Source organism: Carcharodon carcharias, chromosome 18 (genome assembly GCF_017639515.1).
Source record: "Carcharodon carcharias isolate sCarCar2 chromosome 18, sCarCar2.pri, whole genome shotgun sequence".
Lineage (NCBI taxonomy): Eukaryota > Metazoa > Chordata > Chondrichthyes > Lamniformes > Lamnidae > Carcharodon > Carcharodon carcharias.
The window spans coordinates 70441663-70468333 of record NC_054484.1 but is presented as its reverse complement, the minus strand read 5'-3'; the positions used below and the strand labels follow the sequence as shown (position 1 = coordinate 70468333).

General features: G+C 41.3%; 1 protein-coding gene across 2 annotated transcripts in view; it reads right to left on the bottom strand.

Moving 5' to 3' along the window:
* Positions 1-19448: 19448 nt before the first annotated feature.
* The window catches only part of usp9 (ubiquitin specific peptidase 9), a 353775-nt gene continuing 346552 nt past the window's right edge, over positions 19449-26671 (bottom strand). For both annotated transcript variants that reach the window (XM_041210976.1, XM_041210975.1), the window contains one exon: positions 19449-21240. In XM_041210976.1, coding sequence (XP_041066910.1) covers positions 21106-21240 — 135 coding nt within the window. In that variant the 3' untranslated portion in view covers positions 19449-21105. The remainder of the gene's footprint in view (positions 21241-26671) is intronic.

Here is a 26671-nt window from a genome sequence, read left to right as displayed (position 1 = left end):
AGTGAGTTTCAGGATTTTGAACCAGTGACAGTGAAGAAACGGCAATATATTTCCAAGCTAGGATGGTGAGTGGCTTGGAAAGGAACTTGCAGGCTGTGGTGTCCCCATGTGTCTGCTGCCCTTGTTCTTATAGATGGTAGTGGTCGTGGGTTTGGAAGGTGCTAAGGAGGCTTGGTGAGTTCCTGCAGTGCATCTTGTAGATGGCACATACTGCTACCATTGTGTGTTCGTGGTGGAAGCAATGATTGTGGATGGGGTGCCAATCAAGCAGGCTGCTTTATCCTGGATGGTGTCAAGCTTCTTGAGTGTTGTTGGTGCTGCACTCATCCAGGCAAGTGGAAAGTATTGCAACACACTACTGACTTGTGCCTTGTAGATGATGGACAGGCTTTGGGGAGTTAGGAGGTGAGTTACTTACCGCAGGATTCCTAGTCTTTGACCTGCTCGTGTAGTCACAGTAGTTATATGGCTAGTCTGGTTCAGTTTCTGGTCAATGGTAGCCCCAAGGATGGTGATAATGGGAGATTCAACGATGCTTGAAAGACAAGCGGCGATGGTTAGATTCTCTCTTGTTGGAGATGATCATTGCCTGGCACTTGTGTGGCATGTTACTTGCCACTTGTCAGCCCAAGCTTGGATATCATCCAGGTTTTGCTGCACTTGGACATGGAATACTTCAGTATCTGAGGTGTTGTGAATGGTGATCATTGTACAATCATCAGCGAATATCCCCATTTCTGATCTTATGATAGATGGTCATTGATGAGGCAGCTGAAGATGGTTGGGCTAGGACATTACCCTGAGGAACTCCTGGAACTGAGATGATTGTCATCCAACAACCACAACCATTTTCCTTTGTGCTAGGTATGACTCCAAGCAGCGGACAGTTTTCCCTGATTCCCATTGACGCTAGTTTTGTTAGGGATCCTTGATGCCACACTCTGTCAATGCTGCCTTGATGTTGAGGGCAGTTACTCTCACCTCATCTCTTATCCATGTTTGAGTCAAGGCTGTAATGAGATCAGGTGGTGAGTGGCCCTGGCAGAACCCAACCTGAGCATCAGTGAGCAGGTTATTACTAAGCAAGTGCCACTTGATAGCACTGTTGATGACCCCTTCCATCACTTTACTGACGATGGAGAGTAGACTGATGGAGCAGTAATTGGTGGGGTTAGATTTGTCCTGCTGTGTGTGTACAGGACATACCTGGGCATTTTTCCACGTTGTCAGATAGATAGAGACCTTCGAGTAAAGACTTCAATAAAATCATTAAAAGACACTAAAGACAATTCAATGGATGAATGTAATTATTATGAAATATATAATATTGTTCATTTGTTTTATTCATTCATGGGATGTGGGCATTGCTGGCTAGGCCAGGTTTAAAACTCTTATTTTGGATGATAAACATTTCAATTGCTCAGAAAAATCAGAAAGTGATTTCTGGAAACTCAAGCTAGATTGCATAGTCTTGTGGCAATCTAACCATAGCATAGCAGCAGCATTTGTGCAGTTTCACAAGTTTAACATGGGTATTTTCAACCACAGCACCACCTACAAACATATTAATTAATAATCTTTGGTTATCAGTCAGAAGTGGGAACCCTGTTAATATTTTCCTTCCTAACTTGGGATGTTCAAGATTATTTTAAAAATTAATGGAAGTGGGAGTCACTGGCAAGGCCATCATTTATCGACCACCCATAGTTGCCCTTGAGAAGGTGGTGGTGAACTGCCTTCTTGAACCCCTGCAGGCCATGTAGTGTAGGTACACCCATAGCGCTGTTGGGAAGGGATCTCCAGGATATTGACTTAGCAACAGTGGAGGAACGGCAATATAGTTCCAAGTTAGGATGAAGGAGAACTTGCAGGAGGCGGTGTTCCCGTGCATCTTGTGTTCCTAGTCTTTCTAGGTAGTAGAGGTTGCAGGTTTGAAAGGTGCTGTTGAAGGAGCTTTGGCAAGTTGCTGCAGTGCACCTTGTTGACAGTGCATACTGCAGCCATGGTGAGCTGCTGACGGAGGGAGTGAATGTTGAAGGTGATGGACTGGGAGCCAAAAACGGTTGCTTTTTCTGGGATAGTGTCAAGCTGCTTGAATCGATTGCAAGAATCATTACAAGATGACGGTCTGCATGGTAGTTACTGACAATTGAACAGGCCTTTCTTACTCTGTGTGGCTATTACTTTGTTAGATAAACTTGCTTATTTTGAAGAGAGATGTCAGAAAAGTAGATCTGGGTTGTTAGTATATGCTTGGAAGTTGACTCATGTATGCAGATAATTTCGCTTAAGGGTAGTAATGTAGATGGAGATGAAGAGCCAAGGATAGATTCTTGGGGATAAAAGCAAAATACTCCGGATGCTGGAAATCTGAAACAAAAACAAAAATAGCTGGAAAAACTCAGCAGGTCTGACAGCATCTGCGGAGAGGAATACAGTTAACGTTTCGAGTCCGTATGGCTCTTCATCAGAACACATGAGGCGTAATGGTGCATAGGCAAGAAAATAAGCCATTGCCGGAAAGTGCAAAAGTGCAACAAAGCAGGGATGGTCCGACTGAGATGAACAAAGGAGAAGTGTTAGAGGAGGATGTTAATCATGTCCAAGGTACAGAGACGTCGAGTATTAATAGACTACAATCATAGTCACAGAGAAATTCATTTATGACTTTGGCACACAAAGAAAGGTGATTAGAGAAAAACTGAGTTCTTTGGTAGATGAGCACAAATTTGAGAAACGCCATGGATGAGATGGGAGATTGGAGGTGAGTCAGAAATTTGAGAGGACAAGGTACTTTAAAGGAGTGGGGTGATGACAACAATTTCAAAAGAGACATGTACAGTATCGGTGAAGAGAACACCATTTATGTTAGCTATCATGGGGGCTAGAAAAATAAGTTGAATGGTCAGTAGTTTGGTAGGAATGGGGTCAGGGAAGAATGTGGTGGGTGTCACAGACAAGATAAGCCTGGAGAGGGACAGATGCTTGAGAAATGCATGTTCAACGCTAGGGGAAAGGGAACAAGCAGCAGAAGCAGCATTTATCTTAATGACAAAATATTTGATGAGTTCCTTGTATTGGTGGTGGTGAGCAGGGATGAGGGGTTTAAAGAGACAGTGATGTAGAATGGCCTGGGGGCAGGAGGATTATCTTTTGAGTCAGGGTCAATAATATTCAATTTGGTGATGAATGTTGTGCTAAAACACATTTACACATGTACCCTCCTTGGGGGCTATACCAGAGGGATGGGGAAACAATAAGAGTTTTGTTAGGGACAAGGGTAGTAAAGATGGATGCAAGGGAGTAGTTGAGCTAATTGGTAACTGCATATGGGTCATGGAGAATGGAGTGTCAAAAGGTAAGGCGAATAATGAAGGAAGTGGGATTGTAAGGAGATAGTGGGGCAAAGATGAAGGTGGTTAGAGATGGTTTTGTTAGTGATCAACTCTTATGATAACAGAGGGCTATGGGAGATGGCGACATTGAAGGGGTGGCAATGAAAACGGTTAGGAGCATTCATACATAGGAAGAAAAAAAGGAAGAGGGTGACTTGAATGGAAGTTGTGATCACTGAGGATCACTCAAGGAGCAGGATAAGAGACCAAGGTGTGACTTGGTGACATGGGCCACAGCGCCAACACAGCAGTTTGGGTGAGGTAGGTGGTGGAAAGTATAAGCAAGCAGGGGGGCTTCTGGAGGGGCCAGGGAATCACCATCTTTGAGCCAAGTTTCAGTAAAACTCAAAATCAATACAATCATACAAGATTTGGAAGTTGCAACAGTGAAAATGCAGAGGCTGGTGATTTTTAGACCACTGGCAGAGTCTAAGAGTGCACTGATAAAAGGATCACGAAGATGTTCACCTCCATTGGTCACAATGGGAAGGAAAGTCAATAAGAGAGGAGGATTGAAGGAAACTGTGATGGTGCCTTGATGGACCCTTCTGTAAATTTGAAGGGAGGCACAAAAAGTAACTATAGGCTTATTCAAAGCAGATTTAAACGTGGGCTGGTCCCAGGTAATTAGGAAAACAGAAGTATAGTGATGATTTGGGTGTGATGATATGAAAAGATTACAGGAAAGGGAGGAGGGGAAAGATAAAAGAGCTTTGATGGGACTAGGATAAAAGAGGAAGAAAATGTAATGGCTTGGTCCAAAGTAATTGCCAAAATGTACAAAGAATGGACACAGGGAAGAATTCAGGTTATATGGGGATAACTAAGACTGGGTGAGACAGAGTCGTGATTGTCTACTTACAGAGGGCTGGGAATAGGGAGTATTAAAGAACCCTAAGTTAAAGTCTAGGGCCTTGTGGTGGAATATAATGTCGTAGACAATTTTCAACTGCGTGAAATAGAATAAATAATTAAAAAAAAACTTTCATGGAATGTGGGCACCGCTGGCAAGGCCAGAATTTGTTGTCCATCCTTAATTGCCCTTGAACTGAGTGAGTTCTTTGCCAATTCAGAGAGCAATTAAGAGTCAACCATGTTTTTGTGGGTTTGCCATCATATGTAGCCCAGACCGAGTAAGAGTGGAAGATTTCTTTCCCTAAGTGACATTCATGGACCAGATGGGCTTTTGTAACAATTGATGGTGGTTTCATGTTCACTATTACTGAGACTAGCTTTCAATTCCAGACTTTATTAAATGAATTTAAATTCCACCAGCTGCCATGGTGTGTTTTGAACCCATGTCTCCAGAGGATTAGCCTGGACATCTGGATTATTAATCCAGTGACGCTCCCACTATGCCACTGTCTCCCCTTGATGTCCCAAGATGCTTCATGGGAGCAGCATCAAACAAAAATGGGCATCAAGCCAAAGAAAGAAACGTTAGGAGGGATGATCAAAAGCTTGGTCAGAGGTAGTCTTAAGGAAGGTCTTAAAAGGCGGAGACAAAAGGTGGGTTAGGCAGTGAATTCCGAGTTTAGGATGTAGACAGCTGAAGGTACAACCACCAATGGCGGAGGGAAGAAAGTGGGAGATGCACAAGATGCTGAGGCCGTCAGACAGCAGAGTACTCAGAGATTCGAAAGGTTGGAGCAAGTTACAAAGTTAGGGAAGGGTGAAGCAATATAGGGATCTGAACAAGAGAATGCGAACTTCAAATTGGCGGTATTTTGAACTGAGAGCCAACGTAAGTCAGTGAGCATACAGAAAATGGGTGACTGAAATGCTAATGAGAGCATTGGAGTAGTTGTATATGGAGGTGACGTAACCACAGGTGGAGCCAGACAATACTATGCAGTTGAGAGTGAATGGATTGTGCGATAGAAAGGATATGGGTGTCAGAGGTTCAGCTCATCGCTGATAGACACACTCCTAACTCTACTCCCCTAAACACCATGGCTGCCAAATTGTAAAATAATCACCCCCCCCACCCCCCACCCCCCAGATCATATCAGCCTTGGTTCAACATTAAGACTTCTCAATCTCAGCTAACACATCAATGAGATACATGGGGCTGTGCTGCACTCTTCTAAGTGTTTTATGGGTGAGTGCTAAACTGAGGTCTTGCCTGTCTGTAAAAGACATGATGCTATTTAAAAAGCAGGGGATTCTTCTGGTGCTCTGCCTATTAGCAATCCCTATTGAACAATACCACAAATAGGTTATCTAGTCATTTATCTCATTGCCAGTTGTAGGACCTTGCTATATACAAATTGGTTGTCACATTTCACTATAATAATGACCATGCTTCAAAATATTTAATTGGGATGGGCAATAAATGCTGGCCTTGCCAGCACCACCACATCCTGAGAAATATTATAAAAAAATAGCAATATCCAGAAAATTAGCATAGAGGTACAAGAGATGATAAATAGGAGAAAGGTTAATTGGAATTCAACTATAAAATATACTGTGGAAATAAGACTAGATGCCACAAGTTTAAACTAGCAAAAATTAACTTGAGAGGCTCTTCATACAGTGAATGATCAGCACTAGCAATGGACTTCCAGGCAGGGTGGGGGAGCAAATAAACAATTAAAAGGGAAAACTAGAGGGGGTAAGAAACAACGTGAAACGAAAAGAAAAAGCAAACAAAAATGCAAAGGAAAAAAAACACAGGTCCCGGTAAATGTGAAAGACACAAAAAACAGCAAAGGTTGACGAAGCAGACAGTATGGTCCATAAAAAGGGAGTATGAAAAGAAACTTACAGGGAATATCAGAATCATCACATTTACAATTACACTAAGAAAAGAGGGAGGTTGGAAGCAATGAAAACGGATGTTGTTAATGAAAAAATAAATGGCAGACATGCTGAATAATTACTCTGCCGCAGTGTTTACAGTTCAGGAAGAGGTCAGAATGTCAGACCAGAAAAGAATGGCAGTTAGCATAAAAGGTAAACCAAAAATCTTCCACCAGACTGTAAATATTAATAAGTGGGGTGAGGCCTATCAGGAACAAAGAAGGTGATATATACTTAGAGGTGCAGGCAAGGCTAGCATACTTAATGAATATTTTGTATTGATGTTTACTAAGGAAGAGGATGCTGTGAAAATATTGGTAGAAGTGGAAATGTTAGAGGTAATGGATGGGGAGAAAATTGATAGAAAGGATATACTGGAAAGGCTGGCTATAGTTAGAGTAAATTAGTTGCCTGGCCATATGGCTTGCATGACAGGTTGTTAAAAGGAGTGGCAGCAGAGGTAGTGGAAGGGTTGGTCATAATCCAGGCAAGTGGAGAGTATTCCATCACAGTCCTGACTTGTGCCTTGTGGGGGTCAGGGGGACTTGCTGTAGGATTCCTAGTCTCTGACCTGCCATTGTAGCTCACCACTGGCTTCTCAAGGGCAACTAAGGATGGGCAATAAATGCTGGCCCAGCCAGCGAAGCCCATATCCCGTGAATGAATAAAAAAAATCTTCCAATCTTCCCTCGATACAGGTGAGTTGCCAGAGGATTGGAGGGGGGAAAATGTGACATCTTTGTTCAAGAAAAGATGTAAAAACAGTCCCAGCAACCACAGTGGATCAGTTTATTAGTGGTGGATAAGGTTTTGGAAACAGGCTGGGGGAAAACAGGCTGAGTTAATTAAGAGGAGCCAGCAGGAATTTGTAATAGGTAATTGTGCTTGACAAAGGGAACGCAGTGGTTGTCGTCTATATGGATTTTAAAAAAGCATTTTGCAAAGGACCATATAAAAGGTGAGTGTCAGCTTGGACAAAAATTTGGCTTAAGGACAGAAAACAGTGAGTCATGGTAGATGGTTGTTTACCAGACTGGAGGATGTAGACAGTTGAGTTCCCCAAGAGTCAGTGCTAAAGCTACTGCTTTTTTGGTAAAAATAAATGGTTTGAACATTGGAATACAGAGTAAAATTTCAAAAATTGTCAATAATGGTATGTGGCATAGTGAGGATGATACCAATGATTGCAACAAGACGGATAGGCTAGCAAAATGGGAAGGCAATTTTTTAAAAATATATTCGGTCATGGGATGTGGGCATCACGGGCTAGGCCAGCATTAATTGACAATCTCTAATTGTCCTTGGGAGGATGGAGGTATGCTGCCTTCTTGAAACGCTGTGGTCCATATGTTGCAGGAACATCTGCAGTGCTGTTAGGGAGGAAGTTTCAAGATTTTGACCCAGCGACAGTGAAAGAATGGGGATATATTTCCAAGTCAGGATGGTGTGAAGCTTGGGAGAGGAAGCTGTAGGTGATAGCGTTCCAATGTTTCTGTTTCCCTTGTCCTTAGAGATGGCAGAAGTCATGGGTTTGGAAGATACTGTCTGAGGTATCTTGGTGAGTTCCTGCAGTGCATCTTGTAGATGGTACACACTGCTGCTACTGTGCATCAGTGATGGAGGGTGTGAATGTTTGTGGATGGGGTGCCAAGCAAGCGGGGTGTTTTTGAACTGGATGGTGTCGAGCTTCTTGAATGTTGTTGGAGCTGCACTCAACCAGGTAAGTGGAGAGTGATCCATCACATTCCTGATTTGTGCTTTGCAGATGGTGGACAGGCTTTGGGGAGTCAGGTGGTGAGTTACTGGCTGCAGAATTCCCAGCCTCTGACCTGTTCTTGTAGCCAGTGTTTATATGGCTAGTCCAGTTCAATTTCTGGTCAATGGTAACCCCCAGGATGTTGATAGTGGGGAATTCAGCGCTGGTTAGATTTTCTCTTGTTGGAGATGGTCATTGCCTAGCACTTGTGTGGTACGATTGTTACTTGCCAGCCCAAGCCTGGATATTGTTCAAGTCTTGCTGCATTTGGACATGGACTGCTTTGGTATCTGAGGAGTTGCGAGTAGTGAAGATTGTTCAACCATCCGTGAACATCCCCACTATGATGGAAGGAAGGTCACTGATGCAACAGCTGAAGGTGTTTGGGCTGAGGACACTACCCTGAGGAGCTTCTGAAGTGATGCCCTGGAACTGAGATTATTGACCTCCAACAACCACAACCATCTTCCTTTGCACGAGGTATGACGCGAACCAGCGGAAATGTTTCACTCGATTCCCAATGACTCCAGTTTTGCTAGGGCTCCTTGATGCCATACTCAGTCAAATGCTGCCTTGATGTCAAGGGCAATCACTCTCACCTCACCTCTTGAAATTCAGCTCTTTTATCCATGTTTGAACCAAGGCAGTGACCTGGCAGAACACAAACTGAGCGTCTGTGAGCAGGTTATTGCTAAGCAAGTGCCACTTGATAGCACTGCATATGACACTTTCCATCACTTTGCTGATGATCGAGAGTAGACTGGTGGAATGGTAATTGGCCGGGTTGGATTTGTCCTTTTTGTGGACAGGACAAAAAGGCAATCTTCCACATTGTTGGGTAAATGTCAGTGTTTTAGCTGTACTGGAAGTGTGTGGCTTGGGGCATGGCTAGTTCTGGAACACAAGTCTTCAGTACTATTGCCGGAATGTTGTCAGGATCCATACTATCCAGTATCTTCAACCATTTCTTGATATCACATGGAGTGATTCGAATTGGCTGAAGACTAGCATCTGTGATGCTGGGGATCTCAGGAAGAGGCCAAGATGTTCGTCCACTCAGCACTTCTGACTGAAGCTGGTAGCAAAGTGATGTGCTGGACTCCCCTGTCCAGTGAGTTGTTTAACTGTTCACCACTGTTCACAACTGGATGTGGCAGGACTGCAGAGCTTAGATCTGATGAGTTTGTTGTGAGCTCACTTAGCTTTCTCTATCGCATGCTACTTTTGCTGTTTGGCATACAACTAGTCCTGTGTTGTAGCTTCACCAGGTTGACACCTCATTTTTAGGTGACTGGTGCTGCTCCTGGCATGCCCTGCTGCGCTCTTCATTGAACCAGGATTGATCCCCTGGCTTGATGTTAATGGTAGAGTGGAGGATATGCCAGGCCATGAGATTGCAGATTGTGGTTGTGTACAATTCTGCTGCTGCTCATGGCCCACAGCATCTCATGGATGCCCAGTCTTGAGTTGCTAGATCTGTTTGAAATCTATCCCATTTAGCATGGTGGTAGTACCAAACAACACGATGGAGCGCACCCTCAATGTGAAGAGAAGACTTACTCTCCACAAGGATCAGTTCTACCAATACTGTCATGGACGGATGCATCCGCAACAGGTAGATTGGTGAGGATGAGGATAAGTAATTTTCCCTCGTTGGTTTCCTCACTACCTGTACAATTATAGCAAGACTTCTTTATTCTTGTTCTCCAATTGCCTTGCATTGAAGGCCTACATGCCATTTGCTTTCCTAATTGCTTGATGTAGCTGCATGCTAACTTTGAGTTCCTTGCACAAACACTCCCAAATTTCTCTGAATATCAACATCTACAAGTTTCACGTTTTTAAAAAAGATTCTGCTTTATTATTCCAACTACCAAAATGAATAACTTCACACTTCCACACATTATCCTCCTTGTGCCATCTTGTTGCCCACACACTTATCCTGTCTGTATCTCTATCAGCAGAAAACTCAGATACAATACTCTTGGTCTCTTCATCAAATCATTAACATAGATTGTAAATAGCTGAGGTCCCAGCACTGATCCTTGTAGCACTTCTCATGTCACAACCTGCCAACTTGAGAATGCTCCATTTGTGCCTCTTTGCTTCCTATCCATTAACCTATCCTCTATGTTAATATATTGCCCCCAATTACATGAGCCCTCATCATGCCTATTAACATTTTGTGTGGCACCTTATAGAACGCATTTAGAAAGCCCAGCTATGCATCTACTGGCTCCATCCTATCTACACTATTAGTTGCATCCTTAGAAAACTAATAAATTCACCAAACATGATTTCCTTTTTGGATGAATTGTACAGTTCAGTCACTTACTAGATGAACCTACTGGGGAAGCAATGATAAAATCCTTTCCAATATAAATATACACCAATTTCTTTGAAAATCTATTTGTTTCATCTGTGCTAAAGTTGATGGCTTGTCCTGACTTTCCTCATCTAGAGTCACACCATCATATATGGTACAAGAGGGCGGCCTTTCGGCCCATCAAATCCATACCAGCTTTCTACCCAGCAATTCAGCCAGTTCCATTTTTCCACACTATCCATGTAGCCCTGCAAGTTTATTTCTTTCAAGTGTCCATCTAATTTCCTTTTGAAATCACTGATCATCTCTGCTACACCACCATTTTGAGCAGCGAGTTCCAGGTCATTACCACTCAAGTGTAAAAAAGTTCTTCCTCATCTGCTCTACATCTCTTTCTCAAAACCTTAAATCTGTGCCCCATGGTTCTTGTACCATCAGCTAATGGGAACAGCTTTTCCTCGTCTATCTTATCTAAACTTGCCATAATTTTGTATTCCTCTATCAAATCTCCCCACAATCTCCTCTGCAACCTGATCCTGTAGGTAAATTCCCTCATCCCTGGAACCATTCTGGTATATCTCCTCTACATCCTCTTAAGGATCCTCACATTCTTCCTAAAATGCGTGATCAAAACTGGGCCCCCTACTCCAGTTGTGTCCTAACCAGAACTTTATGAAGGATCAGCATAACTTCCCTGTTTTTGTATCAATAGGTTTTTTTATGAAGCCCTCAGATTCCTTATGCTTTGCAAACAACTCTCTCAATATATCCTACCACCTTCAAAGATTGATGCACATGCACTCCCAGGTCCCACTGTCCCTGCACACTCTCAAATTGTGTAATTAAGTTTTGACTGCCGCTCCCTATTCCTTCTTCCAAAATGCATCCCCTCACACTTCTCTGTATTAAATTTGATCTCCCATTGGTCTGCCCATTCTGCTACCCAGTCTTGTTGCAGTCAATTAGCATCATCCTGTTTGCCACTCCTCCAAGTTTAGTGTCATCAGCAAATTTTGAAATTTTACTCTGTATTCCAAGATCCAAGTCATTTACATATATTTCAAAAAGCAGTGGTCCAGGTACTGACCTTTGAGGAACACCACTGCCTACCATCCTCCAGTCTGAAAAATGGCCATTTACCAGAGCTTGCTGTTTTCTGTCCTGAAGTAAATGTTTTTTATCCAAGCTAACACTGACCCCTTAGTCCATAACCAACAATTTTGTTAACCAGCCTTTTATGTGGTATAATCATTGACAACTGGCGCCCCCTCGATTGTGTCATTGTTTGTGTCAAGATCTGTGATGGTGGTTTGGGGGGGGGGGGGGGCACGACTGATGCCTGCTGGACAGATCGACTTATTTGATTGGTGATGAGCGTCCACCTAGCACCAAAACATTGTAAGATCGAAAAGTCTAAGAGGAAGAAGTTCAATGTCTCAGCTCTAAAGCAGCCCAACCAAAGAGAAGAATTTGAATTGCAGTTTGCAACTAATCTGGAAAATCTGTACATTTACAACTCGATTTCAGAATAGTGGGATCAAAAAGTCAGCTGTACTAGATCCTCATGTCCAGACCATTGGGTTCAAGCATCATTGTCCAACTAGTCCTCGTGACAAAAAAAACAATGCTGAAATACTTGACCTCCTGGAAGAAAAATGAGCAGACTTCATTGCCTGGCAGAACAACCCAAGGTCACAAGTCAAGAAGGCAGCATTCCAACAGCTCAAGGCTGATACCAAAAGACAGATCTGGAAGATAAAAGCCAAGTGGTAGGGAGAGAAATCCAACAATATGCTGACCACCATGACATGCAAAGAAGCTTTACTGAAGCCACCAGGGACAGATATCTATAGACCAGGGTCAAATGGACTAAATCCCCATTGCTCACATGATGCTGTTTCTATTCTTAAGGATGACAATGACATCTGTCAATGTTGGAAAGAACATTTTCAACAACTCTTCAACTATGAATTCACAGTTGTAGCTAATTCTCTCCAGGCTATCCCTCAGTACCTTGTGTTAGAATCCATGTGTTAGCCACCATCGATGGAGAGCTGCAAAAAGCAATCAAACAGATGAGAAACAACAAAAGCAGTTGACCCAATAATATTTCAGCTGAGGTCTTCAAAACTGTGGGGGCTTTTGCTCACACCAAGACTCATCCTACGGATTTGGGAGGAAAACGATCTCCCTGGCTTCAAGATGTGATAATTCTTCAAGATGGGAGATAAATCATGCTGTGAAACCATCGATGCAACCATCCCTCTTGCCCACAGCAGAGGAAATACTGGCATGAAATTTCCCGCATCGCCTACTTCCTGTGGCTGAGAAAATCTTCCTTAAGCGACAGCTTTAGACCTTCCAGAGGAACCTCTTTTGTAGTCTTTGTTGCCAGATTAATCCAAGAAAAATGTTGAGAGCAACACCAGGAACTCTTCATTGCATTCATTGACCTGACCAAACCATTTGACCCAGTAAATCACGAGGTTGTATGGATTGTGCTCCAAAGATTTCGATGTCCAAGAAACTTCCTGCAACTGCTTCATGATGATACGACTGAAATTGTATGGAATGGGAGATCTGAAACAGATGCCTTCAAAATCTGAACGGGTGTCATGCAAGCTGTGCGATTGCCCCCATTTTATTTACAATCTACATGACAGTGGCTATTCGCCTCATCAAAGATTAACTGCCCTCGTGTGACTATTAAATACCACCTGGATGGAAAACTCTAACTTCAGTTGCCTCTGTGCCAAAACTAAACTGACTACTATAGACAGCCGTGATCTGGTTTGTAGATGACTGCAGTGTTGTTGCCCACTCTACCAGATTTGCAAGCCACTCTTGATCTCTTCAAATCTACACACAAGAGACTTAGCAGGTCCTTCAATGTTGCCAAAACAAAACTCATATCAACCTACACCTGGCCAGCCAAAGATCCCATGTATGTTGAAGGAGACACTCTGGAGTGCGTTGTGCACGGCCCATACCTTGGCAGCCACTTCTCTCAAAAGAGGATGAGGAGATCCAACACCAAATCAGCTGTGCCAGCTCAGCCTTCTACAAATTATGGCAGCTAGTCCGACAATAAATATCTCCGCAAGTCAACAAAAGTCTTAGTGCTGCAGTGAGATCTGGACTGTGTTTCAGTGACGCTCAAGAGTGCTAGAGAATTTCCATCAGCAATGCCGCCGCTGCATCCTCCAGGTTCAATGGGAGGACCGTTGAACAAATACTAGTGTCTTTCTTGAAGCCAACTCCACAAGCATTCAGGCAAAACTCCTGCAAAATCAACTACGATGGACTGGACACTGTCCAGATGGCCGAATAGCATCTCCCTCACCAGGTCCCGTTTTCTCAACTCTCAAATGGCCAAAATTCCAAAGAAAATGCTTCAAAGACACTCAACCTCTCCTTGAAGCACAGCATCACTGACATTAACAACTGGGAGGAGCTTGCTACAAGTCATTCAAAATAGCAGCAACGTGTCCATCAAGCTGCATCATGCTTCTAGTCCAAACATCTTCACCCTGGAGGCAGAGCGGTGGCAAAGGAGGATAGAAAACGAAACAAATCCTGTACTCCGGATCCCACTACCTCGTGGGACATCTGATCTTACGTGCACAAAGATTTGCCAGTTCAGAATCGGCCTCTTCAGTCACAACATCACCCATGGCAGAAACTCACAACCCCAAGTATATGTCATCCTTGAATTGAGGGTCAGCTGATAATAATGACTTTGACAAACTCTTTCTTCAAATGGACAACATCCATTGCATTCCCTTCAGCAACCTTCAAGGAATTCAACTGGATTAGTCCATGCTTCCCAAACTTTTTCTTAGTGTAACCCTATTTTAATACCTCAGACTTCATGTGACACTGGGTTGTGTGTGTGGGGGGGGGGGGGGGGGGGGGGCGCCTAGCTTCAACTGCTGAGCAGAGATGGGGGGAGGCGGGGGGTGGGGTATTTGCTTCACATGCTGACTGGTTATGGGTAGAGAAGCTCAGCATGGTAGGAATTGTTTAAGCTGTTGGGTTTTTAAAAAAATATATAAGCACCTACCTTTTCACAGGCTTTTTTGCAGCAGAAATCAAGTCTCAAAAAGATCTGTAATGCCACATACACCAATGGAAAAAAACACAAGGATTTAAAAGGGCTCTTACAGCTGTCAGAAAACAGTCCAAGTGGAACTTGTGACCCCAAAATCTCATCTCTCAACCCCCAGTGGGTCTTGCCTTGGAGGTTTTAACCTTAGCGAATACAAAAACTCTGTTCTCTTCCCTATACTGCACATCTCATATTAAAAACCTCCCATCACTCATTATCTAGCCCTAGACACTCCGTTCCTGCGTGGTTCCACTCTACGTTCAGCTTACTTTAGATCACATACTTAGACCACCCTCATTCTTTTCATAACATTTTTACAAAGCTGTGGGATGAACTGGACACAGACTACTAGAGGGGAAAATGGTGTCAGGTCAGTGGGAGGCATTCAAAAGTGAGATTCTACAGGCACAGTGTAGCATGTCCCCACAAAGAAAAATGGTGGTACTGCCAAATCTAGAGCCCCCTGGTTATCCAGAAGCATACAGGGTAAGATAGAGTAGGAAAATAAAGCTTATGACAGTTACAAAAAGCTTAATACTGCAGAAAGCCTAGAGGAGTACAGAAAGTACAGGGGCGGAGTAAAAAAGGAAATTAGGAAAGCAGAGAGGATACGAAAAAATATTGGCAGATAAAAGCAAAGAAAGCCCAAAGATGCTTGACTAGTACATTACGAGCAAGAGAATAACTAAGGAAAGGGTAGGGACCATCAGAAATGTACATGGCAACTTGTGCATTGATGCTGAAGATGTGGGCAAGGTTCTCAATGAGTACTTTGTTGCTGTCTTCATTCAGCTGAAGGATGATGCAGACATTCTGGTTAAATAAGAGCGTGAAATATTAGCTACAATAAATAAATTGAGAGAGGAAGTACAGAAGGGATTGACATCTTTGAAGGTGGATAAATCACCAAAGCTGGGTAGATTGTATCACAGGGAGGAAATAGCAGATGCTGAGGATCATTTTTCAATCCTCACTAGATACAGGTGAGGTACCGGGGAGTGGGAGGTCTGCAAATGATGTACCAATATTTACAATGGGTGCAAGGGATAGGCCAGAAAATTGTAGGCCAGTCAGTCTGACTTCAGTGGCAGACAAATTATTGGAATCAATTCTGATACACTGGATAAACTGTCACTTAGAAAGGCACGGGTTGATCAGGGATAGTCAGCATGGTTTTGTTAGGGGAAGATCGTGTCTTACTAACAATAGAATTTTTTGAGGGAGTAACAAGGAGAACTGAGGGGAGTGCAGTGGATGTTGTCTACATGGATTTTAGTAAGGCATTTGCCAAGGTCCCACATGGCAGAGTGGTGAAAAAAGTGAGATCCCATGGGATACAGGGAAAGGTGGTGAGCTGGATCCAAAATTGGCTCAGTGTCAGGAAACAAACGGTAATGGTCGATGGATATTTTTGCGAATGGAAAGCAGTTTCCAGTGGTGTTCTACAGGGCTCAATGTTGGGGCCCTTGCTGTTTGTTGTATATATTAATGGCTTGGACTTAAATGTAGGAGACATGATTGGGAAATTTGCAGATGACCATAAAACTATAGAAAAGTTACAGCACAGAAAGAGGCCATTCAGCCCAACATGTCTGTGCCAGCCAAAAAAAGGAAAAAGTAAGTAGCCGCTCATTTTTATTCTCATTTTCCACCACCTGGTCCGTAGCCTTGCAGGTTACAGCACTTCAGGTGTAGATCCAGATACCTTCTAAATAAGCTGAGCGTTTCAGCCTCAACCATCAATTTAGGCAGTGAATTCCAGGTGCCCACTACCCTCTGGATGAAAATGTTTTTCCTCATGCCCCCTCTAATCCTTCCAATAATTACCTTAAATATATGCCCCCGGTAATTGACCCCTCAAGCTCGCAGAAACAGGTCTTTCCTGTTTACCCTATCTGGGCCCCTCATAATTGTGTATACACTAGGTCATCCCTCAGGCTCCTCTGTTCCAATGAAAACAAACCTAGCCTATCCAATCTCTCCTCATAGCTGCAATTTTCAAGCCCTGGCAGCATTCTTGTAAATCTACTCTGCACTCTCTCCAGAGAAATTATGCCCCTCCTGTAATGTGGTGACCAGAAGTGTACACAAAATTCCAGCTGTGGCCGAACCAGCGTTTTATACAGTTCCATCATAACATCCCTGCCTTTATATTTAATACCCCCTCCAATGAAGGAAATTATTCCATATGCTTTCTTTACCACCTTATCCATCTGTCCTGCTACCTTCAGGGGCCTGTGGACATGCACTCCCAAGGTCTTTCACTTCCTCAGCTCCTCTTAATATCCTCTCATTTGCTGAGTATTACCTTGCTTTGTTTGCCCTCCCCAAATGCATTACCTCTCACTTCTCTGGATTGAATTCCATTTGCCGCTTTTCCACCCATTCAACCAAGCCATTGGTATCATTCTGGAGACAACAGCTATCATCTTCACTATCAACTACATGGCCAAGTTTTTGAGGAAGTAACAAGGAGGATTGGTGAGAGTACAGCAGTGGATGTTGTCTACATGGATTTTAGTAAAGCATTTGACAAGGTCCCACATGGCAGACTAGTCAGAAAAATGAGATCCCACTGGATATAAGGGAAAATGACGAGTGGAACCAAAATTGGCTCAGCGACAGGAAACAAAGGGTGATGGCCGATAAATGTTTTTACAAATGGAAAGCGGTTTTTAGTGGCGCTCCACAGGGCTCAATGTTAGGGCTCATGCTGCTTGTTGTACATATTAATGATTTGGACTTAAATGTGGGAAGCATGATTGGGAAATTTGCAGATGAGACAAAAATTGGCTGGAACAATTATGGAATCACTAAATTTTGATTTCGTGATTTAATGGAGAAAAGAAAATTTAGGCTTAAATTATTCAAAAATAAAGATGCTTTATATATTTTGCAGAGCCAATGAGTCAGTCATTTTTCATATTTACTCCTCCATTTATTGGCATTCTTCGCCATAATATGTCCTCCAATCTCAAATTGAACTCCCATATGGAACCTAAAATAAAAGCAAATTATTGCAGATTCTGGAAATCTGAAATAAAAATTAAACCAGACCTGTGAGTTTTACCAGCATTTTCTGTTTTCATTTGCCAAATGGACTCCTTTGCTAAATATACCTTGGTTTCCCTTTTTAGGTCTAACACTTTTTATTTAACAATTCTGGACTCCCTTTTAAGGTGACAATGCAGTTAAGACTTGAACAACGCTAAATTGTATGCAGCTTTCTTTCATTCCTCAAGAGGAAAGCAGAATTATTGGCCAGTTACTTCTTTTCACATCTGGCCTCCAAACCTCCTACTCTACCAGAATGACTCTTGCCTATTTTTTCACCAAGTTCGTCAGTTTCTTTAAACTGCTAGCTCTGCTGACCTCCAACGACCAGGTGGAAAAATACTAAAGCAAAAGCAAAAAACAGCAAATGCTACAACTCTGAAATAAAAAAATACATTTTTGGAAATACTCTGCTGGTCAGACAGCATTTATGGAGAGAAACAGTTTAAGTTTCAGGTTGATGACCTTTCATTAGAACAAAAGGAAGATAGAAACTAAGAATTTTTAAGCCAGTAGAAGAGCTTGGAGACAGGAAGAACAAAAGGGAAGGTCTGTGATATGGTGGAGGGCAGGAGATTAATTAACAAAAGAAATGATGCAAAAGCCAGAGAGAGTGGTAGTGGGTATAGTAAAGAGACGAAGGTCATGTCCATATGATGCAGGAATTGCTATATGACAGTGCAACATAGAGATAAAGACATAAGCCAGCAAAGAAAAGCACATAACCTCTGCCTCCATCTTGTGTATGATCTAAAGTTGTTGAACTCAATATTGAGTTCAGAAGGATGTAGAGTGCTGAGACGAAAGATGAAGTGCTTGCGTTGAGCTTCTGTGCTACTGTGTTCCAATCTGTTTCTCTCCACAGATGAGGCCTGACCTAAGTATTTCCAGCAGTTTTCACATTAGCAAGAAAAAAAAACTCCTCTGGATTTTAAGAGCAACTCTTCACTTAGCTTTGATTTTCCTAAACGAGCAGTATTAAAGCTGAAAGCTCAACATTTGAATTGAAATAAAGTTATCACTTGACAATTAAAAATCACAACAGATATATAATCTTGCCAATTTTCCTTACCTTTCAACTGGAATTCTGTTCCGTGGAACCTACTGCCTTCCAGTATTATTATTTGTGACAGTCTTGACAGTAGTGCTGTCAGGGCATCACCGTAGAACATAATCCTGTCCACGAGCGCATTTCCAGCAAGATCACAGGATAGCAATCTAGAGTGGGAATCTAGCCATTTTTTTCCCTGTCACTAATCCAGCAGTACTGAGGACTTGTTTAAAAGTTACATAATTGGCTCAGTTAGTAAAAGTACCACAAAGCATGATTTCAAGTCATAAAACTAAATGATATCTTGTCTGAGCCGAACAAGTGAGGACATTAGTGGGGCTACCGCCCTTGAGTATGAATGAAGGGGACTGGGTGAAATCATCCTGTGTTCTTGCTCTGATCCTCATCTGGCAATCTTTGCTGAAATGCACAACAGTGGATATTAGACAAGGATAGCGCCAGGTTCAGACATGCCTCAAAGTCAGATAACCCACCAGATAGTCTTCAGGGTAACATAAAGAATAGTCACTTGGATAAAGTGTTATTGGCATCTGTTGAACCATGTATCCAGAGAAGTAGGATGAAAGTAAAAAAAGGAAAAGATATTATCTTTGGTTCAAATTAACTAGAATTGTTGACATTTACACTCAACTCAATTGGGGACCTCAATATCCAGAGGTCATAACATTCACACTGTATGATCATAACACCTAAGCTCAATAGCATTAAAGGTTCCTACAGAGAATATGTTTGTTGTATTCTAATACTAAAACTCTGTCCTTTAAAATTTTGTTTCAGCTTAATTAGAAATTTTAGGAACTATTTAAATAATGTACTAGAGAACATGTGCCTATGGTTGGGATTGTTGTCCTTACAAAATCCATTAATTTAATTCTTCAGGCTTACTGATCCTTCAGAAATTCAGTATGTTGAGCAATGAAATGACAGACAAAATGTTCACTGTGTCAATATTTCAATTTCTTTATTGTTGCTAGGGGGAGTTTAGTTGTAAGTATACCTCTGTGCACAAAAAAATACCAGGTGAAAGGTCACAGTGCGACTGTAGTTTCAGAATTCAACGCCACGTCATGGCCAAAACAAAAGCCAGCAAAACTTGGCATGGAACTCTGCACAGTCATTTTTTTCTTTTTTTAAATAAGAACACAGGACAAAATGTTCCTTTTAATTCATGTTCTTTTTTGAATTCAGCAAAATAATTTCTATAAAATAAAACTGCAAAATATTTAAATATAATAGGGTGGTTTGAGTCTGTTTTGCAGGGGGTATTTGGTTTGAGACAAATTCCAAAAAATACACATTCAAGTTACCAATTTTTTTTCCTTTTTAAATACAGTATTTACTGATGATTTCCTCAAAATCCATAAACAAAAGACCAGTTTTGGAATTGAGAATCCTGCAAGAATCATGACTAACCAGCAGTTTTTCTTAAAATTACAACCCTGCTTATATCTGAATTAAGTTGACAGGATGGACAAGGAGCTAAGACAATTTCTTGCTTTCAAGTAGAATTGTGAATGCAACACACTAGCGAGCTGCCCCCACAGTGGCAGTCATGTACATCTTGACTTCTACTTCACTGGGCTGCAGTAGGAGGGAAGTTTAGAAGTTAATCTAAGTAAGCTCTACCAAGGAAATAAAACAAGCACACAAAGTACTGTCTATTATGCTCCAGGCATCCTGGCATAGCAACTGTTGCATATATTTTTTTTCCTTTAAATTCCTATAATTCAAAACTAATAATCCTTTATCCCACCCATAGACTGCCAAATATTAGATTTGAATATATGTGCAATTGAAAGCCACTTATACTCACATTTTTCTCCAATTGAACCATCAAGGTGTAACAAAAAAGAAAAAGCTCTGAGCAGAGCATTTGTTGCTCAGGGATTAAAAAACTGCTGTCATTAGAATCATCTTTTCTCATTGGCTACACTAATTTGATGTGAAGCCATGCTAAATGTTACAGCATAACTAGAGCTTCAAAATGATTCAACTAATACCAGAATGAAAAAAGGCAATGAAAAATAGTTCCAGATCAACATTACATCACCATTGTCCCACATCAACCAATGTTAAAAAGTCACCATCAAATAACTCAAAGTAAAAGCAACTCCGGTGGCATGAGTTAAAGTTTTCTTTTGTCTGGTTGACATGGCCATGTATTTTGAAAATAATCTGATTCACACTGCCATTAGGCAGGTAACCCTCAAAGCTGAGCACAGCTGATAAAGCAAAGATTAGATTTTGTGTGTTTTGTAGGTCTGCAACACTCCTCAAGCAAATCAGCATTGCTGAGGAATTAACAGTCAAACATTAATATACTATGTACACCTTGCCATTTATACATTAGCATCAGGCCATTTATTACAAAACACTATACACTTTTCCACTGCAGGCAGGTTATATGTCAACAGCATTGCTCTGCAGGGCAGACAGTGAATAGACTCTCACCACTCCAGATTGGACAGTTTCTTTTTTAAAAAGGTGTTTCTTGCACTGGTGGAGACAGACCCAGAGAAGGTTGAAGTGTAAGGCCTGGGCATGTGCTAGAGCCAGTGTCTTTATCAGGTACATTGGAGAATTATCTGCAAGTTAATCTTTTGCCTGTGATGCAGGAATGTCTTCACTGCCTTCCCAATTTTCTTGTGCTCGCTGACCTGTTCGCTGAGGGTTGTTCATATGGTGTGCAACTGGGCCGGTGTATGGCTGACCATGCAAATGGTTATTCTGTGAATTAAAAGATAAATTTAAAATGCATTAGGAGCAAAATTAAGGCTGTACATTTTGTATGTAGGTGTAAGCAAAGTAAAATGTGTTTAAATAGATCAGTCAACAAAGAAATGCAACAGCTGAGAACGTCAGTGTGATATGCACTGTGCAAGCTCCCAATCACAACTGGGTTGTTGGGGAAGCCATATAACACAGCTGTACACTTTCTTACAGGTGAAAGGAAGGGGAAAGAGCAAAGGAGGAATAAAAAATAAAAATAATGAAAATTGACCTATGCTATACTTGTACATACTGGAAAACAATCTAGATAATATACTTAGCATCCAAGGTCCATTGCCATCCTTGTCTTTTGGATATGATTTTTCCGGTAAAGCAACTGACAGAGTAATTTATTGTGATGGTCTATTTGGAGTATGTCTTCATTCTAAAACGTGAGATTTGAACATGTAACCTATCTTTGAAGGGTCACCTTTCAGATGAGATGTTAAGCCAAGGTCCTGTGTCTGCCCTCCGAGATCAAAGGTCCCACAACACTTTTCAAGTGACATGCATTTTCCACAATCTTGTGTGGAAGTAGAATTAAAATTTTAAGATCTCTTCCTCATTTAAAGAGTGCAATCTAGTTAGTTCTCTTGATACTATTTCCTGTATTGACTTTTATACCAAGACGACTAAATACAGAAGATTAGAAGTTACACTTCAGCTATAGAAAACCTGGGTTAGACAAAACGTTGAGTACTGAGAGCTATTTTGGACACCAAGTCTTGGGAATTGGCCTTGGAGGGAGTTCAGGGTAGGTTTACTAGAACAATGCTTGGACACTGAGTCCAAGTCACAAGGAAAGGTAACTCAAGCCAGGGATGTATTCCCTGGAATTTAGGAGATTAAGGATGATCTGACCCAAGTTTACAAAGTATTTCTGATTAGGTAATCTAGGGCTAGCAAGCCTAAAAATTAGTGTCAGGCCTTTCTGGAGTGAAATTAGGAAACACAAAATGGTGGTAGAAGTTTGGAACTCTCTTTTGCAAATGGCAACTGATGGTAGACCCATTGTTGATTTTAAATCCAAAATTGATGGATTTTTGTTTTCCAAAGATATTAAGGAGTAGTGGGGAAAGGCCACAATATGGAGTTAGGTCGCAGATCAGCCAGATGTCATTTAATGCAGGAGGTGGCTAAATGGCCTATTCCTGTTTCTACGTTCCAGCCATTGGATGTTCAAGACACCCACTCTCACAAATATATCCAGGAATTGCTGAGCATCCAGTTTCTCAAATCTTTGAAAAACTTACAATGAAGCACCCATTGACATAATTGTGACTACAATCTACAAGTGTAATCACAAACTTGCATCTAAAGTTCAAAGAAGGAAGTTTATAATGCTGCCAAAAAGAGTAGCATGCCTGAGGATTGGGAGGGATTTAGTATTCAGCAAAGGAGGACCAAGAAATTGTTAAGCAAAGAGAAGAATGTAAGAGTAGACTAACAAAAGATAAAGATTATAAACATTACTATAGGTATGTAAATAGGAAGAGATTAGTGAAGGCAAACGTAGGTTCATTTGAGGCAGAGACAGATGAAATTGTAATGGGAACAAGCATTTGGCAAAGGCATTAAACAAATACTTTGCATTGGTCCTCACAAAAAAAACCTGAAAATAATGCAGAACCAGGGTTTAGTGAAAATGAAGAATTTAAAGAAATCAGTTTAAATAAATAATACTGCAAATTAACAGGACTAAGTGACAAATCTTCTGAACCTGATGACTGTATCCTATGGTTTTAAAAGAGGTAGCTGCAGAGATAGTGGAGGCATTGGCTTTGATCTTTCCCTACTTCTTACGATTCTAGAGCAGTTCCTGAGGTTTGGAAGCAAATGTAATCCCAATATTTGAGAGAGGGAGAGAGGAAATAGAAAACGATAGGCCATTTGGCCTATCAGTAGCCGCCAAAATGCCAGAAACTATTATTATAAACATGTAACAAGGTGCTTAGATTAAACAGCCAGCATGGATTTATGAAAGAGAAATCATGTTTAGGGATGTAACTAGTAAAATGGGATTTGGGTAATACATTGGGATGGTTTGAGGATTGGTTAATGGATAGAAAACAGAGTGTTGGAACAAATGGGACATTTTCAAGTTGGCAGACTGTAAGTAGCATGATACCGCAAGGATCAGTACTTAAGCCTGGATATTTACAATCTACATTAATGACTTAGATGAGGTCATTGAGTTTAATGCTTCCATGTTTGCTGACATTACAAAATTAGATGGGAAGGTAAGCAATGAAGAGAATTCAAAGAGGCTGCAGAGGATGCAGGTTAGGTGAGTGGGCAATAACATGGCAGATGAAATATAATGTGGCGAACTGTAAAGCTACCCATTTTGGTAGGAAAAATAAAAAAAGAATATTTTTTAAATGGTGAGCAACGGGGAAATGTTTGCATTCAGAAGCACTTGGGTGTCCTTTTAAATGAATCACAGAAATTTAACATGCATGTACAGAAAGTAATTAGGAAGGCAAATGGTATGTTGGCTTTTGCTACAAAGGGACTGGCGTATAAGAGTAAAGAGGTATTACTACAATTATATAGGGCCATACCTGGAGTACATTGTGCAGTTTTGGTCTCCTAACCCAAGGAAGGACATACTTGCCCTAGAGAGAGTGCAACAAAGGTTCACTAAACTGGTTCCTGGGAAAAAGGGATTATCCTTAGTAGAGATCGAGTAGACTCGGCCTATAATCCCTGGAGTTTAAAAGAATGAGGGGTAATTTAATTGGAGCATAAAATTCTTAAGGGACTAGACAGGGTAAACACTGAGAAAATATTTCCCCTGGCTGGAGAAACTAGAATGCGGGCTCCCAGCTTCAGAATAAGGTCTCAGCCATTTAGGACTGAGATGTGGAGAAATTTCATTCAAAGGATTCAAAATGCTTGGAATTCTCCAACCAGGAGAGCTGTGAGTGCCCAGTTGTTGAGCATCTTCAAGATAGATTTTTGAGGTATTAGGTAAGTTAAGGAATATGGAAATATTGTGGGAAGGTGGAGTTGAAGTAGATTAGCCATGACCAAATGGCCTAATCCACCTTCCATTTCTTATGAACTTGTCTTGGGACTTAAAGAAGTTGTTTTCACACAGCATTTTATCATACCCTTGGGATTCTCCAAAGCATGTCAGAATCACTGGATTTTTTTGAAACAGTCACTACAGTTTTATTGTTAAATGCAGCAGTCAATTTGATTCACAATGCACCATAAACAGCAAAATGGGTCATATCATCCACTTTGGTTGAGGAGGAATGTTAGTTGGAACAACAGGAGAATTCTCTGCTCTTTGAACAGTGCCAAGGATCTCATGTCTATCTGAGAGCATGATAAAGGGCTTGGTTTAATGTCTCATTTCTTCTGACAGTACAAAACACCTTCAGTACTTCACTGAGGTATCAGCCAAATGTATGCTCAAGCCTGTAGTGGGTGTAAACACAATACCCTTTGATTTCAAGGTGAATTATGCGTCAACTGAGATAAGTAAAGAGTGATGGCATACATATTAGTTTACTCACCCCGTTAAATGGACAGTGCTAAACAGTTCTTAAAAATAAACAAAGTGTTCTTAAATTTTGACATAAAAAACATTACTCAAAACCATGACACAGGAAATGGGAACTACACAAGTCTTAATTTTTCTCCACCTCCTAAGACATTGCACACAAGGAATTGAGACTGTGCATTGAGTCAGATGGACAGGGGAATGGTTGTATCGGGGGACTGTGATGCTGGAGGCAGAAGAGCTCAAACCAGAAGATACAGCAATATGGAAGGAGGAGGAAGCTACAGCCAAGTATCGATGAGCAAGGGCCTGTAGCGACTGAAATTATTTCACCAACCTCATCAAATTTGAGATAACCCTCACATAGCACTCGAGAATAAGCCTCCAAACTGACTGAGTAGCTGAGGGGGTTGAGCTTCCAGTCAAGTGGAACAGTGGGGAGAGGAGTATGGCAGGTTGGATTTAACAGAAGAGCAATGCCCAGTAATAAGACAAGAAAATCTGAATTGAATATAATCATTTATATTTAATAACAAAAACTTATCTGGAGTTTTAAAGTTAAAAATGCAACATTTAAAACATGTTTAAATTGATCCCAAAGGGCAAATTATGTTAATAAAAAAATCAAGATGGCACTGAAACAGGGTTAAACAACTTATATTTGGTTCGCAATGCAACCAACGGCCAATATGTGCAATTACAACTTATGACAACTTTATATGGCACACAGCGTATCTTTTGGTGATGTGCACTAATAGTGAAGAGCAAGTGTAGACTTAAGGTGAAGTGGAATTAGAGATAATTGGGCCAAAGTGTGTAGGTATAATTCATTTCTGATTTGAATTTGCACATTCTGCCCTGATTTTCTTTTAAATATACTTATTTATAAACGGAGAAATTTAGGGTAATTTGAGGTGCAAAAAAGCAGAAAGGGTTCTTAAATTTTGACATAAAAAACATTACTCAAAACCATGACACAGGAAATGGGCACTACAGGAAAGGGGAGCTCAGGAATGCAGCACTGATGTGCTGTAATGCCACCTCTGGCAAAAGGGTAGAATTACAACATGACAAGTTTACATAGGCAGTTTTATAAGATTTTTAAGTCACAGATGTAAGATGTTGAAACTGTCAGTTACCTTTATTAAAAATTGTACCGTAACACATTTCTGCTGTCATAATTGTCAACTTTTCACAATATAATTTTTTATTTCTACATAGATAAGTTAAACTGCCTCAGTAGCCTTCTGTGTGAGCTGGCTGTTATCTTGATTTTACTGTGGTTAACTTTTAATTGTTCCCCTATAATGTTTTCAAAATTAAAATTTAATTTTAAGTTTTTGTGGTGTTTCAACTTTTTTCAACCACACCACACTGTCCCCACCAAATTACAACCCTAGACAATGAGACAGCCTCAACCAACTGTTTCTGCCACCCGTGTTCTTGCAATCTCTTCTAAATTTGCTGCCGTCCGACACCAATTTTGCACTATTTGACTTGACTTGTACTCATTCCCTTCGCCTCCATCTCACTACTTCTTCTCACAGGATCAAGGTATCATAAAGGCCAAATGCATGACTTTAAAATGGGCTTATCTTCTGTGAGTTATGTCTACATGTCCTCTAACCATGCTTTACCAGCAAAATGCAAGTGGCCTCAACTCATGTGCAACAGCAATAGAGCTGAACTAAAAGCGCAAATGAACATACGAATTAGGTGGTGGCCACTGAGCCCCTCAAGCTTGCTCCGCCAATCAATAAGATCATGGCTGATTAGAATGTAACCTCAACCCCAAATTCCTGCCTACCCCCATAACCCTTCACCCCCTTGTTAATCAAGAATCTATCAAGTTCTGCCTTAAAAACATTCAAAGGC